Raw genomic sequence first — 21,271 nt, 5'->3', positions numbered from 1 at the left:
AGAAAATGTTTTCCACACATAATTAAAAGAACAAAATTTTTTTTTGTCTTAAGACAATTTAAAGTAAATTACTGAAGGATATGAGGTAGCTGGAACTTTACTTTGCAATCGAGGAAAACTTTAGGCATTAAGATAGTAGAGGTGTTTGTATATGTGCCTTGGGGAGAGGGAAGTTCTCAGAAAAATATTGTGAAGAATCTTAGGCAGTGGTACACTCCTGTAATCCCATTGCCTGGGGAGGCTGAGGCAGGAGAGTTTCGAGTTCAAAGCCAGCCTCAGAAACTCAGGGAGGCCCTAAGCAACTCAATGAGACCCTGCCTCTGAATAAAAAGTAAAAAAGGGCTGGGGATGTGGCTCAGTGGTTAAGTGCCCCTGGGTTCAACACCCAATACCGAAAAAAAAAAATAGATTTCCATTCATCATGGCAGTTTTCTGGTTTCAGGCATTTTAAATACCTCAGGGGGAAAAAATATAGCAAGAAAGTCCCTAGAGAGTGATGGTTTTCTTTATGTAAGAGAGAATATTGATAGTTGTCCAAATTAGCAGAATAAGAATTCTTTGAAATTTCATAAAGTTTGCTTTCATGGAAATAGTTACAGAACATTTTTGCTTGAATTAGAAAAAGGGAACTTGAAGAACTCAAAAGAACACATACCTCGACGGACAGTTATGAACTTAAATTTTCCTCTTCAACACACTCAACACACAAAATGTATGCCCCAGCAACTCATGATAGACACTGTATAAACCCAAATCTTACACAAATGCTCACTATACCCAAGAAGTGGTCTTTTGATACTCCTTGGTGACTTTTTGAGTACAATCTATCCTTATAATTGAGATGAACAATTACCAGTTATTCTCAGAGTTCACTGATTTCCTGAGATGATTATTGCACAAAATGAGACAGGTGCTTAAGAAGGCATATTAATATGAGATCTGAGTAAACCCACCTCTGGAAAAACTTAATCACAGTCTGAAACAGACATGAAAAGAATGCAGACCTCTTATACAAGCAACTGAATACCATGAGTTAGCATATTTACTCATCATGGTAGGACATCTATTTTTATATTGATATTATCTAAAACATCATCTTATTTAATGTGTTCATAATTAACAATTTTAAAATGTACTGAGCAAGAATCTGATATGCTCTTTAACTTATCATTTTTGTTTCCCAATTTATTTGGAAAACAGCTAATCCTTTAGGTTAAAAGAAGGAAAAAAAAACAGTGCATTTCTGCCAAGTCAATGAGTAATTTTATATAGTTTAAGTAAAATAACATTGGGTTATTTTCTAGCATAAACATCCTAAAGAACAGTGATAGCCAATGTTTGGTGTGATAATATTCTGTGCCTTTTGATTTAATAGGTGAGCTAGCTGAGATTTGTGTTTCTGGTTATATTACATTTAGTTTAACATATGGAATGCATTTTTCACCTTCTGGAGGGGTATGACTCTTTTATGGCACTAGGATATCATTTAATGACCGAGAAGAGTAAATTCCTACTAGACTTAATGAGTGAATAAACCAGAGGATATAATGTAAATCTGTAGGACTAGGAGCATTAAGTCTTTGTATGCCTAGGTTGGATGAAGTGCTTGAATTTCTATTCCCATATTTTCCTGGGCACATCTTTATTGCAGCACTTATAAAACAAATATATATGTATTTAGATATCTATTTCTCTTATTTGGCATAGGCTACCTAAAAGCAGGGGTATTATCTTCTTCACCTAACACAGTATCGATCACATGTTGTGCAATCTGTTTATGGAACTGAATGCAGAAAAAATTACAAACTACTGTTGCACTTATATGTCACAGTGAAAAGCCATTGAAAATAACAGATTATATATTTTATATTTTTCAGAATTCAACCCATTTCAATTTGTTCTTTAAAAATACAAACAATACTTCATTTTAGAGAAAACATAAATTTAAAAAATGTTCTAAAAAACAAGGAGAGTTATGATGTAATTGGTCATCCCAGCTCTATCACATACAGTCTATTATTTTTAAATGGCATAATTTTATGACTGCCCTATTTTTCCTAGTATATGGTATTCCCTTTCTGTAAATTATATGCATAGATACATATATACATACATTTCACTCAGGATCCACTTATTCATTTACTCAATAAAAACTACTTAGTGTGTAGTGTGTTGCATTGGGCACTATGAGGGAATACAGTGATGTATAAGGCATTTATTTGACCCTTAAATGCCATAGGGTAAAAATAAGAAAATACAGGAACAATTATGAGGTAAGGGAGAATGGGCTTAACCAAACATTGTGTAAGGCACATAACATCAATAAATCTCACTGGTTGGGCTGGAGTTGTAACTCAGTGATACAGTGTTTGCCTACCATGTATGAAGCACTGGGTTCAATTCTCAGCATCATATATAAATAAATAAAAATAAAGGTCCATTGACAACTAAAAAAATATTTAAAAACAATAAAACAATCTCAGCTGTTCCTCCGAAGCACCCTATATGATAGATGCTGCTATTATTCACATTTTACAGGTGAGAAAATGAGACTCACAGTCATTTAGGGAAGTTCATACAATAAATGGTAGAGATTGGATTCAAACCTCATTTGAAAGCTGCCATACCTAACTGTTACGTATACTTCCCTCCTACTAAGAGATGGATAGAAAAAAATTCTATAGACATATTCAGAGAAGAGATGATTTCTAGCATTTTGGGGTGGGCAGTTATTAGGATGGAATGATGGTGGTGGCATCTGAAATGAACTGTGACAGGTGGGTAACAATAGGTGGATGTGAATGGGGACAGCTGGGAGGATGTGCTGCACAAACGGAGTTACAGGCACGAATGAGCGGCAAATAAGTGGCCAGAGATCAGTATGTATTAAGGGGACCAGTGTCACATGAAATGGAAAAAGCACTTGTAGCGTTGAATGTCAGAATTTTAAGTTAAGGCATCAAATATTAGAGCTCAGGAATTATAGTGTGGAGCAGAGTTGTTTATCCTTTTGTGGGGGCTACATGTCCTTTTGAGAAGATGAGTAAACACATGGTGCTTTCCTAGAAAATTTCATCCATGTACTTTGTCCATCTTGACTCCATAATTAACAACATATTCCTATTTTGGAAAAAAATAAATTTTACTATTTCTTTTGACATCTTCCTCTATCTAAAGATTTTTCTGTATTTCTCCTTCTTTAGTTCCAGGAAATACATCTTTCCTCCCATGCAAGCTAGTAACTCTTAACTATGCTCTTGGTCCTACCCTTCCTTGCCACCTCCTGCTTTTCTCTTTACAGTGTCTCTCTTCTTCCTTTCTTTGTTAAGCACCTGGACACCTCTTTCTATCTCTTAATTCCTGTTCACTTCATTGGCTTCACTCCTGTCCTTTACTGAGGTCATGGTGTTGGAAATACACACTGATTAATAAGCTAAATTCCACTAACTTAAAAAAAAGAACAACAGTTTATTTTTAAAGCCAGAATTTTCCATTCAACCATAATTTTTTTTTCATATTACCATATTTCAAATTACCCATCTTTCAAGAAACATTAGGTTAAAAAATTGCTGAATCAGACTCCTTAGCCTTCAGAGCACAGACATCTCTTATGTTTTCTGTTTGACTTTTTTCTTGGAGTCTCTGATGGGCACTAGCTAGCTGGTTTTTCAACCTTGTTGGTCCACAGGGGATCTAAAGTTGGCCCATTGCTTTTTGATCTTGATATGCTCACTTTCTTCTAGTGATATCAGTGGTTTTAACTATGCATCTAAAATTGGGATATAAGATGTCTTTCCATTTACTAGGTTAAGTTTTCTGAGGGGAAAACCAGGCTAGATAAGTACAAAGATGTAAACATGGATAGGGGAATGGGTTGGGAAATATAATTGACATTTATTAACAGAAAGCAGTGTGGTTCTTATATTTCAATCCTTTATATCCTTTTGAGAATTTTGAATATCCAATAGACTCAGCTGAATGGATTCTTTTCCCCCCCTTTTAAAAAAATTTAAATTGGTTTTCATTAGTTATATATGACAGTAGAATGTATTTATGCACTTTGATATACATAGATGGGATATAATTTCTCATTTTTCTGAGTGTACATGTTGCAGAATTATATTGGTCATGCAGTCACATATATACATACAGTAATAATGTCCCATCATTTCTCTCTACCTAATCTAAGGTAATGCTATTCTTCCCTAGTGCCCCCTGCCTTACTGTGAATTTGTACCCACATATTAGAGAAAACATTTGGCATTTGGTTTTGTGGGATTGACTTATTTCACTTAGCATGATATTCTCCAACTCCAAACATTTACTGACAAATGCCATAATTTCACTCTTCTTTAAAGCTGAGTAATATTCCATTGAGTATGCATACCACATTTATTTATCCACCCATCTATTGAGGGGCACATAAAATTGATTCTTGAGAGTAGGAACTTATATTCATTGTATCAAAATATCCATTTTAGTGTCTGACATATGGTAGATATTCAATATTTATATTTGTTTTGCTTGCATAACTACATTCAAGCAGGGTGAAATCAAGGTCTGGCATAAGAGAATAAGGGATACGAGGAAAAAGTGTCCAACTGGTTCTTCCAGGTCTGTCTTTACTATGTTTAATTTTGATATTTTCTAATCTATTCTTTTTAATTTCATTTACCAATAATGCTGGTACTAACTCACTTAATTGATTTGTTTACCTACCAAGAGCTGCAACTTGGAATAAACAAAACAGAACATTGATGTAGTGGAATTAAAAAAAAGGCTTTTGGAAAGAGAAAGAAAAGTAGATTTCAATTCTGGCTCTTCTTTTTGCTTGGTATATAATCATGAATGAGTGTCCTGCTGTTGGAACCTAACTCTCAACATCTTAAAATGAAGTATAACACCTGAGTCACACAGTTGTATAGTTATTAGGCTATAGTAATATTTTCTGTTTACAAATGTCAATTTTATCATTCCCCCATCCATATTTACCTCTTCAAACTTATCTAGCTTGTTTTTTCCCCTCAGAAATATTAAGTTAGTAAACAGAGACATCCTTATATCCCAATTTTAGATGCAAGATTTGTTTGCTTATTTTTAAGTTTTCTTAGTACCTAGATCTTAGCATTCCTGTTTCATACTTAAACTGAACTGGATGAATACCATGTCTATACTTAGCTATTTGATAAATTAGCAACAAAATGGAAGAAAAAAAATCAATGATACTTTTGAAGAAAAAAAGAACACAAAGCACAGCAAACAGCAATTTTCTGATCAAAATAACCACCTAAATATTTTTATAGAAAAAATATATAATAATATTTGGACAGCAAACTTGTTCTATTTTCTCTATTGTCAATAAAAAGGTGTAGATTCATTTTTACATGACTGATGATTTGAATTGATGAAGCTAACTGTTTATGTTCAAGCACCTCCTGTAGGTTCCTCCTTTGTTACAGCACAAAACCACGAAAAAAATAATTAAAATTCAGTATGCAGAAAGACTTAGTGGTTCTTTTGCATAGCACTTCTCAGGTAAAATTGTTTTTTCACCTAATCTTTGCATCAGTGCCTAAGTCTATGGAAAAGTACCAGGTCTTCTGGGCTTGGCAGTGATGACCTGTCTTTCCTCTCCAAGTTGCTAATATCCAAAATTTGGCAGTAGAAAAGTAGTACTGTTGTATTGTTTTTCTTCTAAGTGTAACAAATGAAAGTGACCCACATATCGTCAGTATGTGATTAATATCCTCATTCATATACTTTCTAAAAAACATGGCACATGAAAGCTTAGACCCCTACATTTAGAGAGGTATAACTACTAATAAGTTAGTTGTTTACTTTAAGTGATTGGTTGGCTGACTCGAAATTCATAGAGAAATTACTTTCTATAGAAATTCTGTATACAGAAATGAAAGAAAAACAAAAATATGTTCCAACTAGTACTCCGTATTAGAAAGAAAAGACCTCATCATTGTGATTTGTGAAACACTTGTTCACAACAAAGAGGCTGATTCTTAAAACAGACACTCAAAAAAAGATGGAAGAATGTTATATGTGATTTGAATCATGGCTGATATTAATAAATATAGTTGAATGTGTTTTCAACACAATTGGGATGCTGTTGCTAATAAGAGTACCTTAAAAGAGTGTACAGACTATGGAATCCATGGTTGGAGGGGGCATCCATTTTTTGAAACAGAAATTCAGTTACAGTAAAATATCTGCAGGTCTAAAATAGCCTTGGACACTTTGTGAAAATAATGAAAAGTGGAAGAGAATGCAAGCTATTCAAGGTGAAGCTTTATTTTTACAAGTCTTTAACGGACTTTAAAAATTAGGTTCAAAATTTAAATATTTCACAGCTTTTGCAAGAAATGGGCTTGTGTTAATGTTCTAAGAGCTTTGTGAAGTCTGTGTTTGAAGCCGAATGTGAACCCTTTGGGTATACTATTTATGACTGGCAAAGCAACTTCCTAATTCAAAGAGAGAGAAAAAAAGACTTATAAAGACTCATAAGACTTTTCCAACATCAAATAGCTTTTACTAAACAACATTTTGATGAGTTAAGTGTGAGTGAGTCAGGGACATATGGATTAAATTTCCCTTGAAATACACATGGGTTTAAAAATTAAGAGGAAAATCCTGAGTAAAATGCATTTTAGAAAATCCAGAATGTTTAAAGGACATTTTTCCCCTAAATATAAATATCAAGTTGAATTAATTGTATTCAGATTGTTATTAACATTACATTAAAAATATTGAAGAATCTTTTTAAAAAAATTCTAGTTTTGTCAGGGAAAGAATATTGGGTTCACCATATTGGAATTGTATAGCATGTAACAGTCAGGCCTAAGCAAACTGTTCTGAGATAGTGTTTATCTACATCCATGTAACATCGAACATGTTCTTTTCTACAGCGTGCATGATTATTTCACTAAACAATTAAAATAAAACTTTCTGTATTCTTGGAACACATTCTTTCTTTTTTATTAAATAACATACTTCTTAGAAAAACTTGTAGTTTCTAGTATTTTGTTTTTCCTTTAATTTTTACTGTATTTCCGAGACCTCTTGAGGTTTTTTACCATGTTCTATATTTTGATTTATCTTCTTTTCCAGCTCAGTTTGTACGTAGCATTCAATATACATATGAATAATTTTGCCTGGATACTCCTGTCTCCATACTAGGACATTTTTACATATCATAGTCTTACTACCAGCATTCTGTATGTACTCACTAGATATAGTCATGAGAGTCAATGAATAAGGAAACAAGTGAATGAATGCAAAAAGATATTTAGAAAGCAGAAATGGAGAGACATAAAAATTATTTTAAGTTATTTATTTCCCTTCACCTCTTTTATCATCATTTGGATAAGTATTTCACTATGGGTTTCTAGAATGACAACCATAAGAAATGGAAACAATTGATCAATTTACAAAAGAAAAATGACTTTACAACACACTGTCCCTTGAAGATCATACCTGGGAACTGTCAGGGACATCACTGTGCTCATGAGAGGGATGGTGGTACTTGGGAGAGGGTTCTAATAGATAGATGTCCTTCTTATTTCTCCATTTTTCTCACTATTAATTCACATAATTCATTTTCAGTTTCAGATTCTTGATTAGGTAAGGGTGTTTGTGTGTGTGTGTGTGAAGGATTATAAACCTACCACTTTGAAAAACCCACATTAAAAAAATCCAACTCATTCTAACACTTCTCTCCTGATTCTAACTACCCTTAAAAATATTAAATGTACCGTTATTATCCATTGGTTATAGAACATTTTTCAATGTAATAAAGAATTTTTTTTTAAAAAATTAAGAGTAGCAGTGGTACCTAGGCCTCATAAATGGGAACTTCAAGATACATTTGTTAAAGAGAATGGAAGAAAGATTAGTTGAATTTTAAGTGTCCCTATCATAGAAAAAAGTCAAGTGATATATTGAGTAATTTATTTGAGTGATTCAGTTAGTATGAGTAGAGAATCTTATAATTCAAACCTAAATACTTTATTTCAGTAGCTCAAATTAAGTTGTGTTTTGTCTTTTGTTTATGATATAATTAGATAATTATTTCAGGTTTCCTATTCACTAACTTCTAAGTCACTGTGTTAGATTTCTTTGTGGTTCAAGGAAACCTAGTATATAGTCCTTAATGAACCTATAGTTTAAAAGGAGAGAGAAAACATAGAAAAACCTCTACAATATGATACTTTATGTAGTAAGTGTTTTAAGAATGATATAATCAAAATGTTATTGGATGTCAAGAATCAAATGGGATGGATTTAAGCTAAAAAGCTTTTTTTTTTTTCTCCAGCAAAAGAAACAATAATGTTAAGAGAGAAACTACAGAATGGGAGAAAATCTTTACCACAGGTACCTCACATAAAGCATTAATCTCCAGGATATATAAAGAACTCAAAAAACTTAACACCAACATGAAACAAAACAAACAAACACCCCCCCCCCCAAATAACCCAATCAATAAATGGGCAAAGGAATTGAACAGACACTTCACAGAAGAAATACAATTGATAAACAAATATATGAAAAAAAATGTTCAACATCTCTGGCAATTAGAGAAATGTGAATCAAAACTACTCTAAGATTTCATCTCACTCCAGTCAGAATGGCAATTATCAAGATACAAGTAACAATAAATGTTGAGAAGGATGTTCGGAAAAAGGTACATAAATACATTGCTGGTGTGAATTGGAGCAACCACTATGGAAAGCAATATGGAGATTTCTCAGAAAACTTGGAATGGAACCACCATTTGACCCATCTATCCCACTCCTCAGTTTATACCCCAAAGGCTTAAAATCAGGATACTATGTTCACATAAAACCTTGTTCACGAGTGTTTATAGCAGCATTATTCATAATTGCCAAAAGGTGAAAACAACTCAAATGTCCATCAACCAATGAACAAACAAAATATATTAAACTATATTAAAACTATTCCATTGTGTGTGTGTGTGTGTGTGTGTGTGTATATATATATACACACACACACACAATGGAATAGTTCCCATAAAAAAGACATGTATGCTACAACATTGATGAACCTTGAAAATATTATGCTAAGTGAAAGAAACTGGACCTGAATGACTCCATATGATTCCACTAATATGAAAAGTGAAGAATAGACAAAGGTGTAGAGATAGACAATAGATGAGTGGCTATCTAGGACCACAGAGAGGGAACAGGCAAATGATAGGGGAGAGCCAAAGAGATAAGGTTTCTTTTGGGGGCAATGAAATGTTTAAAATTGATTGTGGTGATGGTTATATAATTGTGTGAATACGCTAAAAATAACTGATTTGTATATTGTATATGAGTGAATTTTATGGTATGTGAATTAGATCTCAATAAAGCTATTTCCAAAACAATGTTAACAAAAAATGTTGTAGGGATACACAATTGACTAGTGAATATTTCATGTATGTGTGTGTTTGTGTGTGTGTATGTTCTGGTGTCAGGGACTGAACTCAGGGGCATTCAACCACTGATCGACATTTCCAGCCTTATTGTTTTGTATTTTATTTGGAGACAGGGTCTCACTGAGTTGTTTCACAATATGATGCTTTATGTGATAAGTGTCTTAAGAATGATATAATAAAAATGTTATGGGATGTCAAGAATCAATAAATGGGATGGATTTAAGCTAAAAAGACTTCTAAGTATAATATAATAGAGCTAATGTAAGATGGAGTTATAAAGACAGGGTTTCACTTTTCCCCTGTTTGAGTCTTTAAGTATCATGACATTTAAACCTAGCCTTTGCTGAGGCTGGCTTTGAACTCTTGATCCACCTGCCTAAGCTTCCCAAGCTGCTGGGATCAGAGTGTGGCTCCGCTCTGGGATTGATTGTGTTTTAAATGGGTCCTAAAAAATGGGTTTGTGATAGGAGGAGACAGGGAGGGTGTAAATACAGAGTTGAGAAGGATATTTCAGGAGAGAAGGAAGTTTAGGTATTAGTTTAGGCGTGTAGAAAAGTTTTAAGTTATTGAATATTAAATGGATGGGTAAATTATTGGTAACGGCTTATATATGTAACAACAGCAGAAAATAAAGTTATTACAGCTTACAGAATTGATAATAAAGCATTAAAGACCATCACTGTCAGCATTATTAACAACTTTGAATTTCCTAAATTACTAGGATATCTAACTTTTGGAAGTAATAATAAATAAATTTGTATGAATTCTAATTATTTGGAAATTTGGAAATTGTAAAATGTTTCTAGTATCGCCCAGCATATAGGACATTCTAAAAGAAAATACATTTCACTAGTGGGACATAATTCTACCAGTTGAATTAAATCATTCACAAAAATTGGAGTTAATCTTAAATATTACTTTATAAATATTTGAAGAAATAACTTACTAAATTTTAAATTAAAATAAGTAATTGATATTTTAGATTAAAATTGGTTGTTATACTGATTAATCTAAATATTTTATCCCAAATTATAATTAGTTAACTGAAATATTTAAGTGCATATGGAATCATAGTTGCTCATTCACTTCAGTAATTACTACAAACTAAAAAATCAACTGAAATAAATTAAGTTAGGTGTTATTAATGTAATAATTACTTAATTGATTGGTATACTTCTATACTGTAATCATATTAGCCATTTGCTATAATATATAATAAATTGAGTAATTAGTAATCAAACATATTTAATTTGCTTCTTGAGATGAACAGCTTGGCAAGAAAGGGAACTAAAAGTAAAACAGAAAGCTAAAAAACTTTGTGGAACAATTTATCTTTATTAAAATTAGAAGGCTCTGAACAAAATGGAAAAAACACGTGAGTCAATATTTAAGTAAAATTGTGGTAAAAGTATTCTATTGCTTATCAAATATTTTTAACTTACCAGAATGATTTTGGTCAACACCTAGACTATAATTAAAGCTAAAATTAATTATTATGCATATTCACAGACTTCTAAGTAAATATAAAAGAGCTAACGTAAGATGGAGTTATAAAGACAGGATTTCACTTTTCCCTGTTTGAATCTTTAAGTATCAAATATACACCTGGATATATACATATTTAAATGTAAAATTGCATGAATTTTAGTGTAAACCATATACTATGTATTTTTAAAGAAATGCTATTTTATGTACAGTTCTTAACTTTATACAAGTTAATCTTTCTGGACCTCCATATCTTATTTCTTAAAGTACTAGTAATCATAATTTATAACTCATGGGGTTGTTGTGAAAGATAAATGATTATTGCACATAAAGCTGTCTGAACACTGGTTCCTAAAAAGACATGCTAACTATTTTTCTCCTTTCTATTTTTATTCTTTTTAGAAACAAAAGTGTTTCTAAAAACATTTCATTTAAACCAAAATAAGGAATTAATCTTAATTAGTAATGTTCCTTAGTTTTTTTTACTAAGCAGCAAACTCTTTCTATTTAACTTAATATTGCACACTAAAAAATTATATGTAAGGTTTCTTTTTCTGTATGCCTATGTCATGAAAACAGGGTTTTATAACAAGAGGAAAATGCTTTATGTTAATTAGAAGGTTTAGGCTTAACTTTACTATTGTAAAATAGTGCATTCTTTCATATACAATCTAAAATCTGAAAACTCAATTATGTGCACATTTTTGACAGTTCATTTATATATGAATAATGGGCAAGCCATATCATTAAGGTAATAATGAAAAGGCAAACCTGTAAGTTCCATCTTTAACACGGAAACAAACATTTTTTATGGAAATGTCTGTGACACCAAATAAATAAAAGATTATATTAATATTGTACACAGATTTTAGGATCTCTTGGATTTTGGTCTCCTATGATGGTGAACTTTTCTTTAGGCAGTATAGTATTATTATACTATTTCGGATGCTAAATTCTGGATAAGACAGATATTATTTAGTAAATTTAAATTTCTGACATAAATAACCATAATCTGGTACAATAATTTATTGGAACAAAATGTGTTATGTATTTATGTGATATGAAACTTCACAAATACCTGATTTCTTAAACCTAGGACTTCTAGTTTGTAATTAACTTCTAAAAGTGAATTTTATGTAACATTGTCACTATCATGACAGTCTATACAGAGTCAATCTACACATCCCTATTCATTATGTAGACAACTTCTGTGGCTCTTACTTTTCCCTTCACAAAACATCCATCTCCCACTTCTTTTCCACTGCATTCAAAATTCCTCCAAGTAACATTTTGAACTGCTCTTTAAAAAATAAACATGATAGACTAGGCAGAAGATCAATATTTTAAGACAGCTAATAAGATTTTTCAGACACAAGGATCCTAAAAGAAGAGTATGAGGTAGGATCAGGTGGATATGGATAGGAACAGAGCTGCTCAAGAAAAATCTGTTTAAAGAAGTGAGAAGAGTCTTGATAGAGCACGTTCATTAGAAGGTTCATAATTTGATTTTTCATATAAATTTTATGTAACATTATTGTCATTATTATGATACTTTAGATTTAAAAATTTTGAAATAAATTTATTTAAATGGAATATTTTAATTGTCTTTGGATATTGGAACTTAATGTGTTTTAAAATTTTGTTTATAAATATAAATTAATATATCCGATTAGTTAATGTTAAAGGAGAGAAATATAGTTATTAGATTTTCTGCATTTTTCACTGATATTACAGGGTAGATTTTAATGATATACTTCAAGGGACAAGGCACATTTGAATCAACTAATTATCTTTAATGCAAGAAAGGACCAGAAAGAAGGGGTTGGAGTTGTGGCTCAGTGGTAGAGCGCTTGCTTAGCATGTGTGAGGCACTGGGTTCAATTCTTAGCACCACATGTAAATAAATAAAGGTCCATTAACAACTAAAAGTAATATTAAAAAAAAAGAAAGGACCAGAAAGAGTTTAAACTACGTGTTAGCATATGTGAATGAAAAAGGGCAAGCCATTATCTAAAAAGATTATGCACCACATTTGTGAATTTCCTATGATCTTTAAGATCAAGGACTCGAGACCAGGAAAAAAAGAAATATTTGTGGGCAAACAGAATTAGTGAGTTTCATTTGCTTATACTTCTAAAACCAAAACTTGAACATTTACTTAAGGAATTCAAGACAAACATTTAGTCATAGATTTCAGAGTAGTTTTAAATAGAAGAATAAATAGAAGAAATAGTTATCATGATATGGGAACGTTAGTAAGAAGGCATATCCAGGAACTGGCATCGGAATAGCCTTGTTAATCTAGAAGAGTGAGAATAAGATGCCATGTCCACTTTACAATTAATAGCAACCTCTCTTTGGTAAATAGGGAAATGTCTAACTGGTAGAAATAAATCACTAAAGCTTTCATACAGCCTTGCCAGATAATTTTTGGAATGCTCCCAGAAAGTGAAATGTGATTTTGTAAATAGAATGATAACTGTAGTCTACTTCTTATTGTTGACTTCTACCTTGTTGTTGTGTGGGCTGAAAATATAGAACTGAGATAACACTCGGCCACTTTTTTTGAAACTCTAAAGTAGGAGTATTTAACTGGAGATCAGGGTATAATTTCATAGACTGGTTTCTGGGGTTCAGTGAATGGTCTGAAATTGTACACAAAATTCTATATGCATCTTCATAAAGTGATCTGCTTTCATCAGGCTCTCAAAATGGTTTGAAACCACAAAAAGGTTGTTAACCAATATATTAGGATAACTATATCCCAACTGGTCCTTATAGAAGCTCTCCTCAATTGACCTCAGACCATTACTTAGAGAAGAGTGGAAAGTAGGTGGGGAAAAATGTCTGCTAGTGATGGGAGACTAGCAATATGAGATTTGATAGCAAAATGGGAAGGGGAAAGCACATTCTAAAGAGTGACAGCAGGGAGAAAATGGCAAATTCCACGGACACCTGGCAGAAGGGGCTATTAGATATAAGTCAAGGGATCTATCACCCTGTCCAACCTCCCAGTGATATACACAGCTATATGTGGACAACTTCGATTATGTTTTTACCTCTCCCATGTAAAAATTTGCTCTTTATCATATAGAAAGTTAGTGCTATTCATTTTTTTTGGTCAGGAAAATACACACTTACTTATGGTTCTCTCTTCAATAGCAGAAAACAATATAGTAGAAAATTTACTTTCAAGTGATTGAACATTTTGACAACTATGAGTGCACATTTATTCACCAGGAGATAGAATTTAAATTTTCTTAAATTCACTGTATTTGTTAACACAAAATAGAAGAAAAATTGAAATTTACCTGCAAGATTGTCAATTTCTTTCTCCTGGAGCAGACTGACGGTGTCATCATCTCCTTCCAACATAAGTTCAGTCTCTGCATTCTGGTTCACTATTGCTTGACTTCTGAATGCTTTCTTTGATTTTACTACATCTTCTTCAGTGCCTGATCACAACCAAAATATAATAAGGTTATTATGCTGTTTTTTGCTTCCAGTGAGTATTATAAGTAACTGATTACTTTGTTATATGTTGCATAATTATAGAACATTTTAAAATTCTTCATTGTTTGGTCTTCTGTGAGAAAAACTAGAGGAATTTAATAATCTACCCTTATTTTACAGATGAGGAAATAAGCTGAGAAAGCTACATGCATAGTCAGGGTATCTATAATCCATTTCTTATGACTCCATGCACAGTGCATGTTCTACACAAAATCTGTACTTCACCTTAAACTCAGTTTTTTAGTGCATAAAATTAAACAATTTTAAATAATTATTTTTTTTGAATTAGGTAGAAAAATTGACCTGCTGGCTTTTGAAAGTAGATGAGACAGGTATGAAGAAAACAAGAAAGCATTCACATCTGAGAGGAAAAATGTCAGTGGAGAGTTACAGAAAGTCAAAGGTAGGAATGATAGTTACATAAACCTACTTCACCATAGTTGTTTTCTTTAGCAATTAATAAAAAATACTATCTGAAATTATAGTCTTGAATGGTATATCAAATAATACAAAAACCAACCAAAACAGAAAAAAATAGAAAAATTCAAATATAGCAAATTTTTACCTAGCATTAACATGCCAATCAATGTAAAGGTTAGAAAGTAATGCATCTGAATTCCTAATGTATTTGATTGCTTAACAAATATTTGCACATTGACATTCCAACACCTGATTTAGCAGGTGAAAATGAGTCTCAAATTGTATAAACTGCAAACAAATTTATACATCTAACGATAGATACAGACTTCCTTTTTGGGGGGAGGAGGAAGAGAGAAAGAGGGAGGGGGGGAGAAAAAGGGAGGGTGGGGAGAGAGAGAGAGAGAGAGAAGAGAAGAGAAGAGAAGAGAAGAGAAGAGAAGAGAAGAGAAGAGAAGAGATACTTCTATTCCATATCACCTGAAAATGAATTTCAATTTGGAGAAACTACTTTCATATCTTACTTGGTTGGTGAATATATTCCTAGAAATGGGAGCCTAGTAAAATCAGTCCTATATGTTGTTTGTTGTATGTTAGTTCCAGGTGGTGATATGGAGTTGCACATATTGGTAGTTGCTTTCCAAATCACATCATGCATCTGGCCAAAATTCTCTGCAGTTATAATTCATAATCCTTTTAGCCAATTCTCCGAGGCTTGTACCATAGGATTTCCACCAGTACATCACTGTCTGTTAATGTTTGCTCAATCACTTTCTTGGAAGGGCATCTAGGTGCCATGGAACATGCACTATAAAACAGTGTTAACCTTTTCTTTACTTTTTGTCTTTTTTGCAGCTTTTGTTTTTGTCAGTGACTGAAAGCCAACTCTGTTTGCTAAAACATGAACAAATGAACTCAAAAGAATGCCACAGAGGAGTAAAAGCACATGCTAAAGAACATAGTCACTTCACAAAACCACTGTAGAGTACCAGTGGCTGAGAGGAACTATGTTTTATCCCAGCCCCTGCTCATTTAGACAGCATAGTTAATATTCACTTTGGTAGTATAAAGCAACAGATTGTTAAACGTGCCTTGACAAATATTTCGGAGACAAATCATATTATTATAAATCAGCATCCTATCAGAGGTGAGAGAATTAAATGGGTTACTTGTGTGTTTTTCCTTCACTGGCCTATAGATGATTCTTATTTCTGCAATGAAGATTAAGGATATATCCCTGACTTCAAACATTATCCTAATTTCATATGACTCTTTTTTAAAATAAAGCCAGCACAACAGTAATCTCTTGGGGTTAGCTATCTTTATAAAGCATTTGATTCTAAGATGGTAACTTAATTAGGGAAACATAGAGCTTGCATCATTTAACAAAAGAAACAGATGCAATGATTAATAACCTAGATCTCCTAAGGTCTTTACCTTCATATTTTTAGACAATTTTACCTGGATAATACTAATTGAACATTTCTCTGAGCTAATTGTCTCTTGCTACTCCTTCTCCTTTGATCAAATCACTTCAGTCCCCAAACCCAGGATTAATCTTGTATGGTGACTGCCACTGCTCTAGTTCAGGTCATTTTGGTCCAGAGGGTTCTGGGAACTCTTTTATTCACACTACCCTCTATGCTTTTGTCAGACTGATTATTATAAAACACAGACTGGTTAAGGAAATTTTCCTGTTTAATATTGTTTATTAACTCTTCTTAGTCAACAACACTAAATGCAAGACTTATACTTAGAATAAAATCTAACTTAGCATGGATGACCAAGTCCTTTTGTCTTCTCATCACCAGCTTTGCATTACCTTTCACCACTTTGCAATGTTGAACCACCTATAGCTTCTAAAATATGTCATGCTTTCACATACCTCAATCTGTGCTAATTTAATTTCCTCTGTATATTTTTCTTTCCTTCATTATGTGGCTATTTCTCCTTGTGCTTCAAAACTCATTTCCATCAGGAGCTTCTCCTAACTAAGGCCTCTGTGCTTGCAGTTTACATAGAACTCAACCATATTGTAAAGCTGGTTTCTGCCCTCTCTGCTATACTGGAGCCTCACTCCTGTGGCCTCAGGTCTGGCACTCAGCAGGTACACCACAAACAGGTGCTGAACTGAAGTTCAAGTTTTCCTCAACTTTTAACCCCATCCCTTCTCTAATGTCTTAAGATAGATTTGTTTATTCTTTTCCTTTTGCTTTCACAATACCTCATAAATCCTGCTATGAACCTACTTACAGGTATTACAACTGCATATTTATCTCTATAACAGCCTTGAAGCACCTTCATGACTGAAAAATGGTTCCATCTTTTATTGTTCTCAGTATTTTGCATACTGACTGGCCCAGAGTGAGCACTTATAAATCCTGAATAAATGAATAAACTAAAAAACAACAATTACCTGTTTACAGAAGTTTCTAAATATGAAATTCCCAAGGCATCTTAGAATCAATCATAGAGAAAACCTACGTATTTACATGAAAGAACTCGATTCTTTGCATAAAAGTCAATAAAGTTCTTTTAAGTGTGAGTCAGTCCAAAAAAGCAAGTGTTTATTTGTACTGCAACCACGCTGAAAATAAAGCTTTCTATTATTCCTGTGTTACCAAATAAAAATCTGCCCATGGAGAAAATGTAGTAGAAAAAAAGTAAGCTCTGAAACATACATCAAATTTCCTGTTTTATATACTCTAGTTTTAAAGCAGTAAAACAATCTTTAAAAGAAAGATATGTCTTTTAAAGAAATATAGTAAAAGAATCTGTTTCAACACAGGGAACTTATTCCTGTTGAAGTGCTATCATTTTGCAGCTCAGTAAACTTTCCGATTTTATGGTACTATAACAAACATTTATCTAAATTAGAGTTCATGAGATCTAAAGGTGCTTTTCAATCACAATATCCTTTATAAATTAAAGTTTCATTCATCAAAATTACAGGCAAAAAGTGGTAAGGTCTCAGAGGGCTGTCTCATTACAAGGCTAGTAAACACTGTCCTTAGAAAGAATTGGTTTATCACCCAACAAATCAAAATCTGATTGGGAAGAGAATTTATTTGAGATAATCTATCTTCAGAAGACATGTTGAACAGAGTGCACTTCTTGGCCTCTTTAGCCATTCATCAAGAAATTAACAAGCGAACCACAAACCATCAGTATGCCTTGGTTTTGAAAATGTGAACTATGTGTGAAGCTAGATAGGAGAGACGTATATGCCTACTTTCTCTGAGAATATTAAAATGCCATAAAATTTTAAAAGTTTTAGAAGAAAAAATGCCACCACTTCTAGATTAATGAAGTCAAATCCAACTCTAGATTTTTTTCAGATTATGTTACAAATGACAAACACATGAATGTTTGACAAATGACAAACATTAAATATATAGATTTCTTAATAAAGATAAATACCTGAAAAAGGTTTGTATTTGAAAATGTCATCTAATATACAATACTGTATCAACTGAACCTAAATTTCCTTTTTTATAAAATTTCTCTTAATAGCCAGGTATCCATGTTTACATGTACCAAGTACATTTTAAAAGTGAACTAACAGGAGAACTAAAATATTCCTAGTATGATTACTACATTTATATTATTATTATTACTATTATAACTATATTATTATCATTTTAAAGTGTTGTGATTTTAAATAAGCCTAATTAACATACAGAAATGACAAAGTGGATATTTTAACTTATCTAAATAATATTAAAGAATCTATCTACTTGGAATGTCCAAAAATCAAGGTCAGGAAATTAGTTCATTTTCTCATTGTTATTTTTCACTGATAAATATAAACAATTAATGTAAAAAATACTACCAAATTGTTTATTTATGTTTAAGGAATTATCATATAGTCAACTCAAAAACATCAATACTATTAAGGAAAAAATAATTCACAACAATAAATAGCCATAAATCATACATGTGATTAATGCACAAAGAGAAAAGGTACCACCCTGTAATAAGCTAGTTTTAGCGTAGCAAATACTTCTATGCTGTTATTATTCATAGTAAGTATGATACTATGAATTAATGTCATTTATACAAGTTATACATAAAAAATATATATGCATATATATGAATATATGTATCTATCATCTATCATCTGTATAATTATATAAAAATATGTTTCCAACCTTATTTTATCCATACAATTTTAAGTACAAGATCTATGATAGCTCATGATCTTATCATTTAACCTTGTCAACTCACTGATTTGGCCTCTTTGAACCTCATCTTCCCCAAGAGCTGAATGCTTCTGTCACTACACCTTTAAGTCTGACATATAATTTCTTCTACATGGAATTCTCTTACCTGCCTTGTCCTTCTCTGTATAACCTTTGTATCTTAGAAATAGGCCATAACATATTATAATTATTCATTTTGGAATCCTTTATTTAGGGATTCTCTTAGTGACTTAATTTCTACCCTGTCAAGTATCAAAGAGTCCGCAATTGTTTGTTGAATAAGCACATGAAAATAATTCACTTGTTAGTTGTTTTATATGTCATTACTTAAGTACTTAAGTTACTTTTCATTTCCTTTGTAGTCTTCTCATAAATGAGGAAGTAAGACTATGCATTTTGCCATTTCTTATTGTTTCCTCCAATATTCATTAGGAATATATGTGTGTGTGTTTATGTATACATATGTAAATGTTGGGTTTGATTTGTGTGTGTGTGTGTGTGTGTGTGTGTGTGTGTGTGTGTGTGTATATATATATATATATATATATATATATATATATATATATATATATTTATTTATTTTAAATTTGGACCAATCTCTTAACTTTGTCAACTTGTGAAACAGGAATAATAAGTATTTTCAACCTAACTCTTATAGGATTATTACAAAATTAAAATGAGACAATGGATGTTTAAATATTTTGAAATGTGTGAAGATTATCCTTATAATAAACTATTACAAATGTTAAAAATTTGATAATAAATTAATAAGAGAATTAAAAGATTATATTCAGTACATAAAACTGAGAAAAACACAGTCAATGCTTTATTGCTTATAATGATGTTGCACAAACATGGGGAAAAGGAGGTTAATGTGAGGATTGAAACCCTCAAACAAGATAAAACATAAGCCCAAATCCTAACAACGCTAGGTATTCAAATAATGATGGCTTCTTTTCTTTCAGCTGGAGTTGGTCTTCCTTCCACCAAGCTGTTCTTACAGTCTGTTTATACTCCTTACAAGACTTTGACCCTTTAACTCCTCCACTAGACTGGATGCTTCCTGAAGACAGAAGGATGCCAGTAACACAAGTGCATACTAGTCCAAATGGAATAGTGTGTAAATATCTCACATTTAAAAAATGTTTTCTTCCTAAAAAACTTTTTATTCATTTAAAGTTATTAGATAAAATTACATAAGCATCAAACTTTGAACATGCTTTTTCAATTTTGTGTAGAGATATATTCACAATATAAGTACTTAAAATCTTGAATATTGAAGGAAAATGACTACTTTTTCAACAAAAGAAATGCACTTTGTATAGATTTCTTTTTCTTCTTTGGAAGAAATCTTTTAGATGAGATTGGCAGACTAGAAATTTAAGTCTCATTTTAATTTTACCTAAATGTATGATTAAGAAATTCTAATGTTTCTAAACATCTAGAAATCAGTTTCACAAGATGGAATTCTTTTTCAAAGGAGAAATTCCTTTTAATATATACAGTTTTGGGACTGGGGTTGTATCTTAGTGGTAGAGGGCTTGCCTGGCATGTGTGAGGCACTGGGTTCGATCCTCAGCACCATATAAAAACAAATAAATAAAGGAATGTGTCCATCTACAACCAAAATAAAAATTAAAAAAATATATAGATAGAGTTTCATAATATTTTTAGCTCATACAATGAATTTTGACAAATTTTTTCCTTATGGAAATAATACAAAATGATGCAACTATTTTAAAACCTAAATACTTTCTTTTGTCCCTTTATGGACAAGTGCTTTTAGTAATTCTAAAGGATATTATTTAACTTCCAATAAAAGAAAAAGATTTTTAAGAAAAATGTACCTTTAACTAATTGCATTAAGCATGGTGATATGATCTCATGTAAATATATATATGAATCAATCTATTACTTGTAAGGAAATAATAATAATAATAATAATAATAATAATAATAATAATAATGATGATGATGTGACACAGAGCCAAGGTGCAGAGGCAGGGAAAGTGGCAGAGTGGCTCTTTGTCCAAGCAGCCACATTTATTTATACCACCAATAGGTTACATTAGGTCATTAGTACCATAACTACATTATTAGAGTATCAGTAAGGTTGCTTATTCTGCAGTTACATTTCACAGTTACAATAGGCAATGTTAGGAGCTTTGTGCAGTTCTCAAGAAAGTTCATTGTCTGAAGTTACTGTT

At 32.0% G+C, this 21,271-nt stretch overlaps 1 protein-coding gene across 6 annotated transcripts in view; it reads right to left on the bottom strand.

The window, feature by feature from the left end:
- The window catches only part of NBEA (neurobeachin), a 638,449-nt gene that overhangs the window by 184,542 nt on the left and 432,636 nt on the right, over positions 1-21,271 (bottom strand). For all 6 annotated transcript variants that reach the window (XM_081293195.1, XM_081293196.1, XM_081293198.1 and 3 more), the window contains exon 39: positions 14,245-14,388. In XM_081293195.1, the coding sequence (XP_081149321.1) occupies positions 14,245-14,388 (144 nt within the window). The remainder of the gene's footprint in view (positions 1-14,244; positions 14,389-21,271) is intronic.

The sequence above is a fragment of the Spermophilus citellus genome (assembly GCF_964194105.1).
Source record: "Spermophilus citellus genome assembly, chromosome: 1".
In the NCBI taxonomy this organism is placed as follows: Eukaryota; Metazoa; Chordata; class Mammalia; order Rodentia; family Sciuridae; genus Spermophilus; species Spermophilus citellus.
The sequence above is the reverse complement of the archived record's forward strand: the minus strand, read 5'-3'. Positions and strand labels throughout refer to the sequence as shown.